General features: G+C 54.3%; 1 protein-coding gene across 1 annotated transcript; it reads right to left on the bottom strand.

Annotated features, from left to right (window-relative positions):
• Positions 1–675: 675 nt before the first annotated feature.
• On the bottom strand, positions 676–5,624 carry FDXACB1 (ferredoxin-fold anticodon binding domain containing 1). Its single transcript, XM_064732087.1, has 5 exons — positions 5,243–5,624; positions 4,046–4,202; positions 3,040–3,243; positions 2,338–2,496; positions 676–2,049 (listed from the first exon to the last, which is right to left on the bottom strand). The coding sequence occupies exons 1-5, from the start codon at positions 5,412–5,414 to the stop codon at positions 894–896; spliced, it is 1,848 nt and encodes a 615-aa protein (XP_064588157.1). The 5' UTR covers positions 5,415–5,624; the 3' UTR covers positions 676–893.
• Between the last annotated feature and the right edge of the window lie 726 nt (positions 5,625–6,350).

Raw genomic sequence — 6,350 nt, 5'->3', positions numbered from 1 at the left:
ACAGACGGACAGGGACCGACAGAGGGACCGGGACCGAGAGACGGACAGGGACCGACAGAGGGACTGACAGAGGGACCGGGACCGACAGACGGACAGGGACCGGGAGCGACACAGGGACCGACAGACGGACAGGGACCGACAGAGGGACTGACAGAGGGACCGGGACCGACAGACGGACAGGGACCGCGACAGAGCGCTGCCCCGCAAACCCAGGTCCATCACCCATCTGTGTCCATCACTCCCAGGTCCGAGGCAGGGTCCATCCCCGCCCTGCCCTGCCTGCCGTTTTGGGCAGGAAAAGTGAGGGAATGGGGAACGCACTGATGGAGAATGTTCTTTATTTGGTACCCGCTGTGATCAGGAGATGGGGAAAGAGCAGCACGGCAGGGATATGGAGGGGTTGGAGCGTGTCCAGGGCAGGGAACGGAGCTGGGAAGGGTCTGGAGCAGCTGAAGGAGCTGGAAAAGGGCTCAGACTGGAACAAAGGAGGCTCAGGGGGGCCCTTGTGGCTCTGCACAACACCTGGCAGGAGGGGACAGCCAGGGGGATTTGGGATCTGCTTCCAGGAACAGGGACAGGAGGAGAGGGAACGGCCTCAGGCTGGGCTGGGCAGGCTCAGGGGGGGCACCAGCAGGAATTTGCATTAGAAAAGAGATCAAATCCACTCTCACAGGAGCCCAGGAAAGAAAAGCTCCACTTTATAAAACGAGGTTTCATCACACACACACAGAACAGGAGCTCCATTAACAGGAGCTCCCACATGGAAACGTGGGCAGGCGCTCAAAGTCCACCCCGCCCTCGTGACGGGCATTGCAGTAACACAGCCTCGGGTCCAACGACGGGCAGGTGACATTTTCCAGCTCAGAAAGGGCCACAGGAGCCCCTGCAATGTTCTACCTCAGGGTCACACCCAGGTGCTGCTGGATTTCCTCCCGAAGGTGCAGCTGCATCTCCGCTGCCTCCCGGCTGCCCAAGGCCCTGTCACAGGCCTGGAAAGTCACCCTGTAGCAGAGGCTCCTCCGTCCCGTCCCTGGCTGCTGGAAACTGTCCCTCAGCTGGATGGAAACCACCATTTCACCTGACACCCTCCTGGCAAGGGTGTGGAAAGCCACTTCATCAAAGTCCTGCCCGCCAGGAAGCCAGAAGCTGACATCGTGCACGTAGGAAGGTGGGTAGAGGGAAAAACTCCTGAAAAGCCTCAACTCTCCCTCAGGGAACTGCCTGAGGAAGCGCCTGTCCCACGTCCAGAGCATTCTCCAGTCGGATATTCCACACAGCTGCATGGCCAGGAGGTCCAGGTTCAGCGAGGCTGAGACAACAACCAGCTCCTGGCTTTTTAATTCAGCAGGAGCTGCCCTGATAACGCCCACACAGGAGCCTGGGGGCTCTGGCTCTGTCCCCACACAGAGGAAATGCTGAACTTCACCAAGCTGCCTTTCAAAAGCAGCAAAGTCACTGAGCTCAGTTCCAAAACTTGGTTCCTGCAGGCTGATGCTGGGTTTGACACCAGAAGTGCCCTGGTGAAGGGAATTCGTGGTGGTTTTAATGTTCTCCACCAACATCTGCACACAGCTGTCCTCTGTGCCCCTGCTCACTGCAAGCACAACCAGCATCTCATGGAAAGCAGGCATGGAGTGGGGAGTGATCCGACATTTCCTAAAAACGGGCCCAGAAAGAACCTGAAGTGTCCCTGGGGAAAAGGCTCCATTTTTTATCATTGCCTGGGCATGAGGCAGGAGGGAAGGCCTAAGGTAAAACTGCTCGGGAGCTGGGCATCCCTCCTGCCCATTCCCATCTGTGTCCTGGCCAAAATGGGAACACAGAACTGCATCTGCCAGTCCCTGAGATGTTTTCTCAGTGCCTGGAGCCTCCCCGGGGCTCAGGGTGATGCAGAAGATGTTGGAGTGGCAAATGCCACCAAGGTGACCTTGCTGGAGCAGGGGAAGGCAGGAGCTGATGTCCTGCAGAGGAAAAGCTTGGCCGAGCCCTGCACTGAGCTTCTCCTTTATTGTCCTTACTGGATGACTTGAATTCACCTCGAGGAAACCCCTGTGAAAAACAAAAGTGCAAATTACAGACACCATCTGTGATTTCCTTCCTGTGGCCATAATTTGAGTGCAACAATTCACCCAAAACATTCTTAAGCCAGCAACCACCAAGCCAAGTCTTTCGCCAAAGGTGTTGCACATTTTCAGGACACGGGTGTTACAATCGAGAATTCACTGCAATTTTCTGGCAAATAAAAGGATTTCCCAGTCACCATATCCATTTATCTGACCCCACTGCTGGCCATCCCCACATTCCTACTGCCAAAGAGAAACCAATTATAAAACTCACCTGTTAATTTTATCCACGAGGACTTGTGGCACTTGAAAAGAAACTTTCTGGCTCCCCAGTTGTGTGTGGCAGCTCATGGGTGTGAAACACTGGGGTGCTGAGCTCCGTGTGAAAATGTGGTTCAAAGCACCCTCTACACAGAAGGATTTATCCTGACTCCTGAAAATACACAAAACCAGAGCAAAGTCACTGCTAATTTCTGATATTTAATGTGTATAATATTTAAGTAGAGAGGAGCAGAGGTCTCTGCCAGCACCAACCCCCAGCCCTCCTGTCTTTAGGCTGAGATTGATATTTGTTCTGAAACGGATGCTTTTGACCTTTAAAATCCTCAGATAGTCTTATTTTTAGAGGGTGCTTTGGCAGGAAGCTTGCCTTTTAATCTTGGTTATTCTGCTTAGAGATGAACAAGAACTGCAGCTATTTTGGGGAAAATCAAAAGGAAAATTTCAAGGAAAATTAAAAGGAAAATAAATTAAAAGGAAAATTACAAGGAAAATATAAAAAGGAAAATTAAAGGGGAATGAAAAGGAAAATTAAATGGAAAATAATAAAAGGAAAATTAAATGGAAAAAATCAAAAGGAAAATTAAAAGGAAAATTAAAAGGAGTTCCTCTCCAGCCAACAAGACACTAAAAGAATATTCTAGCACTGGGGCATTTTAAGAGCACAAACATCAGAATTCCAGTTTGTGATGGTTACCTGTAACCTGTGCATTTGTATCCCTCAATAGTCTCTGCTTTAAAGGGATGAACGTGGCTCAGGATAAAGCCAGCTCCTGCAGCCACAGCCACGATTTGCCAGCTGTTGTGCCACTCCCTCCTGGGCTGATCCGCAGGAGTCCCTCCCTGGCCATTGCAAAGGGCCACGTGGACCTCTCCCTCCTGGGCCAGCACCTCTGCACAGCTGGAAGGGAAGCCAGAGCAGAAAATCCTGTTAGCATGGCCCCAAAAATCCTGTCAGCACAGCCCCAAAAAATCCTGTTAGCGCATCCCCAAAAAATCCTGTTAGTATAACCCCAAAAAATCCTGTTAGCCCAGCTCCAAAAAATCCTGTCAGCACAGTCCCAAAAAATCCTGTCAGCACCGCCCCAAAAAATCCTGTTAGCGCATCCCCAAAAAATCCAGTTAGCGCATCCCCAAAAAATCCTGTTAGCACAGCCCCAAAAAATCCTGTTAGTGCAGCCCCAAAAAATCCTGTCAGAACAGCCCAAAAATCCAGTCAGCACTTACCCAAAAAATCCTGTTAGCACAACTCCAAAAAGTTCTGTTAGCACAACCCCAAAAAATCCTCTAAGCATAGCCCCAAAAAATCCTGTTAGCACAACTCAAAAAAGTTGTTAGCACAACCCCAAAAAATCCTGTTAGCCCAGCCCCAAAAAATCCTGTTAGCGCATCCCCAAAAAATCCTGTTAGCACAGCCCCAAAAAATCCTGTTAGCATAACCCCAAAAAGTCCTGTTAGCATAACCCCAAAAAATCCTGTTAGCCCAGCTCCAAAAAATCCTGTTAGCACAGCCCCAAAAAATCCTGTTAGCATAACCCCAAAAAATCCTGTTAGCCCAGCCCCAAAAAATCCTGTTAGCACAGCCCCAAAAAATCCTGTTAGCGCATCCCCAAATCCCCCAGCGCCCCAAAACCACCTGGAGCACAGCTGGAAAGCTCTGCCACGGCCGGTAATTAGCACGGCATTAATTAGGGTTTACTCACCTTTGGAAAAAGCCAGCGAGGAGCTGCCTGTTCTTCACCACCCCAGCCTTTCTCCCACAGTGGGGGAAGTTGAAATAAATACGGTCAAATTCCCGTTTTCCCGGGACAAAGTGCTCCTTCAGCTTGGTGCAGTCCACGGAAAACACAACCTCGGCTCCTGCGACAGCAGAACAACGCTCGGCTGGCTATCAGGGAGGAAAACTGTAAAGGAAGGTGGGAATGCAAATCCTCCAGGGCGTTTGGAAGTGGGTGAGAGCTGCCTGGAGAACTGGGCACGCCAGGGAGCCCTCTGGGGCTTTCTTTGCTCTCTTTTAAGGCAGCAGAAACTTCTGGTAACAGTTGAAAACAGAAGTGGCAGCACTGTTTCATCCTGATCAGATTTTAAAGCATTTCTGGGCTATTCCAGTCCCTCCCCTGAGACGCCTGGAGGGGCAGGGGGCTCCCAAGGGACAGAGCAGCGGGGGACAGCGATGCCAGGAGGGTGACACCAGGGAGACAGCGATGCCAGGAGGGTGGCACCGGAGTGAGAGTCATGCCACTCTGGGTGGCACCAGGGTGGCAGCGGTGCCAGGAGGGTGACACCAGGGACAGGGATGCCATTCTGGGTGGCACCACGGTGGCAGCGATGCCATTCTGGGTGGCACCAGGGACAGGGATGCCATTCTGGGTGGCACCACGGTGGCAGCGATGCCAGCAGGGTGACAGGGATGCCAGGGGGGTGACACCAGGGTGGCAGCGATGCCAGGAAGGTGACACCAGGGTGGCAGGAGGGTGACACCAGGGTGGCAGCGATGCCATTCTGGGTGGCACCAGGGTGGCAGCGATGCCAGGGGGGTGGCAGCGATGCCATTCTGGGTGGCACCAGGGTGGCAGCGATGCCAGCAGGGTGACAGGGATGCCATGAGGGTTGCACCAGGGTGGCAGCGATGCCAGGAAGGTGACACCAGGGTGGCAGGAGGGTGACACCAGGCCCAGGGATGCCATTCTGGGTGGCACCACGGTGACAGAGATGCCAGGAGGGTGACACCAGGGTGGCAGCAATGCCAGGAGGGTGACACCAGAGTGATAGCAATGCCACTCTGGGTGACGCCAGGGTGGCAGCAATGCCAGGGGGGTGGCAGCGATACCATCAGGGTGCCAGCAGGGCTCCCAGCAGCATCCCCACGCCCACCCCAGCCGCCCCCGGCGCGCACCCACCGCTGTCCCGCAGCCGGCGGATGCTCCGCGCCGCTCCCCCTCTCCCGGCCGCCTCCTCCTCGCTCTCGTAGCAAGTGGCCACCACGTGCGTGCCCGGGGCCCCGCTCAGCGCCGCGGCGAAGGAGAAGTTTCCCTCCCCGAGCAGCAGCAGGCGGCGGGGCCGCGGCCCCATGGCCCGGCCGGCAGCGGCGCTCGCAGCCCCGCAGGCGCCGGCGCTCGCTCATGACGTGCGGCCGCTCGGCGGGCGCTGCCGGAGCCGTCCCGGCCCCGCGGGCATCCCTCGGCAGCCGCTGGGGCGCAGGGTCCCCGTGAAGGAGGCGGCACCGGGAGCGGCACCGGGAGCGGCACCGGGAGCGGCACCGGGATCGATCGGGGAGCGCTCCCCGCCCGCCGCCGAGCAACAGGAAATGGGAGTTGTTCTAAACACCGGAAAACGGGATGAATCTGAATCGTAGACTCGCAGGGTCACGGAATGGTTCGGGTTCCAAGGGGCTTTAAAGCTGAGTGTATACTGGGACACCTCTTGCAGGTTGCTCCTCAAACACTCCCAGCATTTCTCTGGGCAGCGTGTGTCCGAGCCTCAGCACCCTCACAGCGTAGAATTTCTTGTTAATATCCAATGTAACCCTGCTCTCTGTCGGGTTGGAGCATCCCCCCTTGCTCTGTCACTCCAGCCCTTTGGGAATAGCCTCTCTCCACCTTTCCTGCGGGCTCCCATCAGGTACTGCAAGGCCACAATTAATTCACCCTGAAATCTTCTCCTTTCCTGGCTCAGCAATCCCAATTCTCTCAGCCTTTCCTCATAACAGAGGAGTTCCAGCCCTATAATCAAATTTTCTACCAAAAATTACAGGTACAGGTAAAGATCAGTTCAAAGCCTCCTCTGAACTGACTTTTACCTGTACCTGTAATTTTTATTCTCTGACAATCTTTGCGCTGCTCGAATTCCCAAAGGGGAGAAGCAGAGACAGAAAAAGTGAAGAGGAGCCATGGAAAGGTGCTGGAAGCATCATCAGGTGTCAGATAATTGCAGACATAATCAAGGCGTAATAAGAAGGTCCCTAATTCCTCAACAGGGTGACACAAGGTAAATTAATTACCCTGCCTC

The sequence above is a fragment of the Zonotrichia leucophrys genome, chromosome 24 (assembly GCF_028769735.1).
Source record: "Zonotrichia leucophrys gambelii isolate GWCS_2022_RI chromosome 24, RI_Zleu_2.0, whole genome shotgun sequence".
Classification (NCBI taxonomy): Eukaryota; Metazoa; Chordata; class Aves; order Passeriformes; family Passerellidae; genus Zonotrichia; species Zonotrichia leucophrys.
Note: the sequence above shows the minus strand (reverse complement) of the source record. Positions and strands in the feature narration are given on the sequence as shown.

Coding starts and splice junctions, on each gene's coding strand:
- FDXACB1 (XM_064732087.1), bottom strand. CDS start 5,414: ATGGGGCCGCGGCCCCGCCGCCTGCTGCTGCTCGGGGAGGGAAACTTC. Junction 4,203..5,242: donor CCGCCGGCTGCGGGACAGCG/GTGGGTGCGCGC, acceptor CTGCTGTCGCAG/GAGCCGAGGTTGTGTTTTCC. Junction 2,497..3,039: donor TACAAATGCACAGGTTACAG/GTAACCATCACA, acceptor GTGTATTTTCAG/GAGTCAGGATAAATCCTTCT.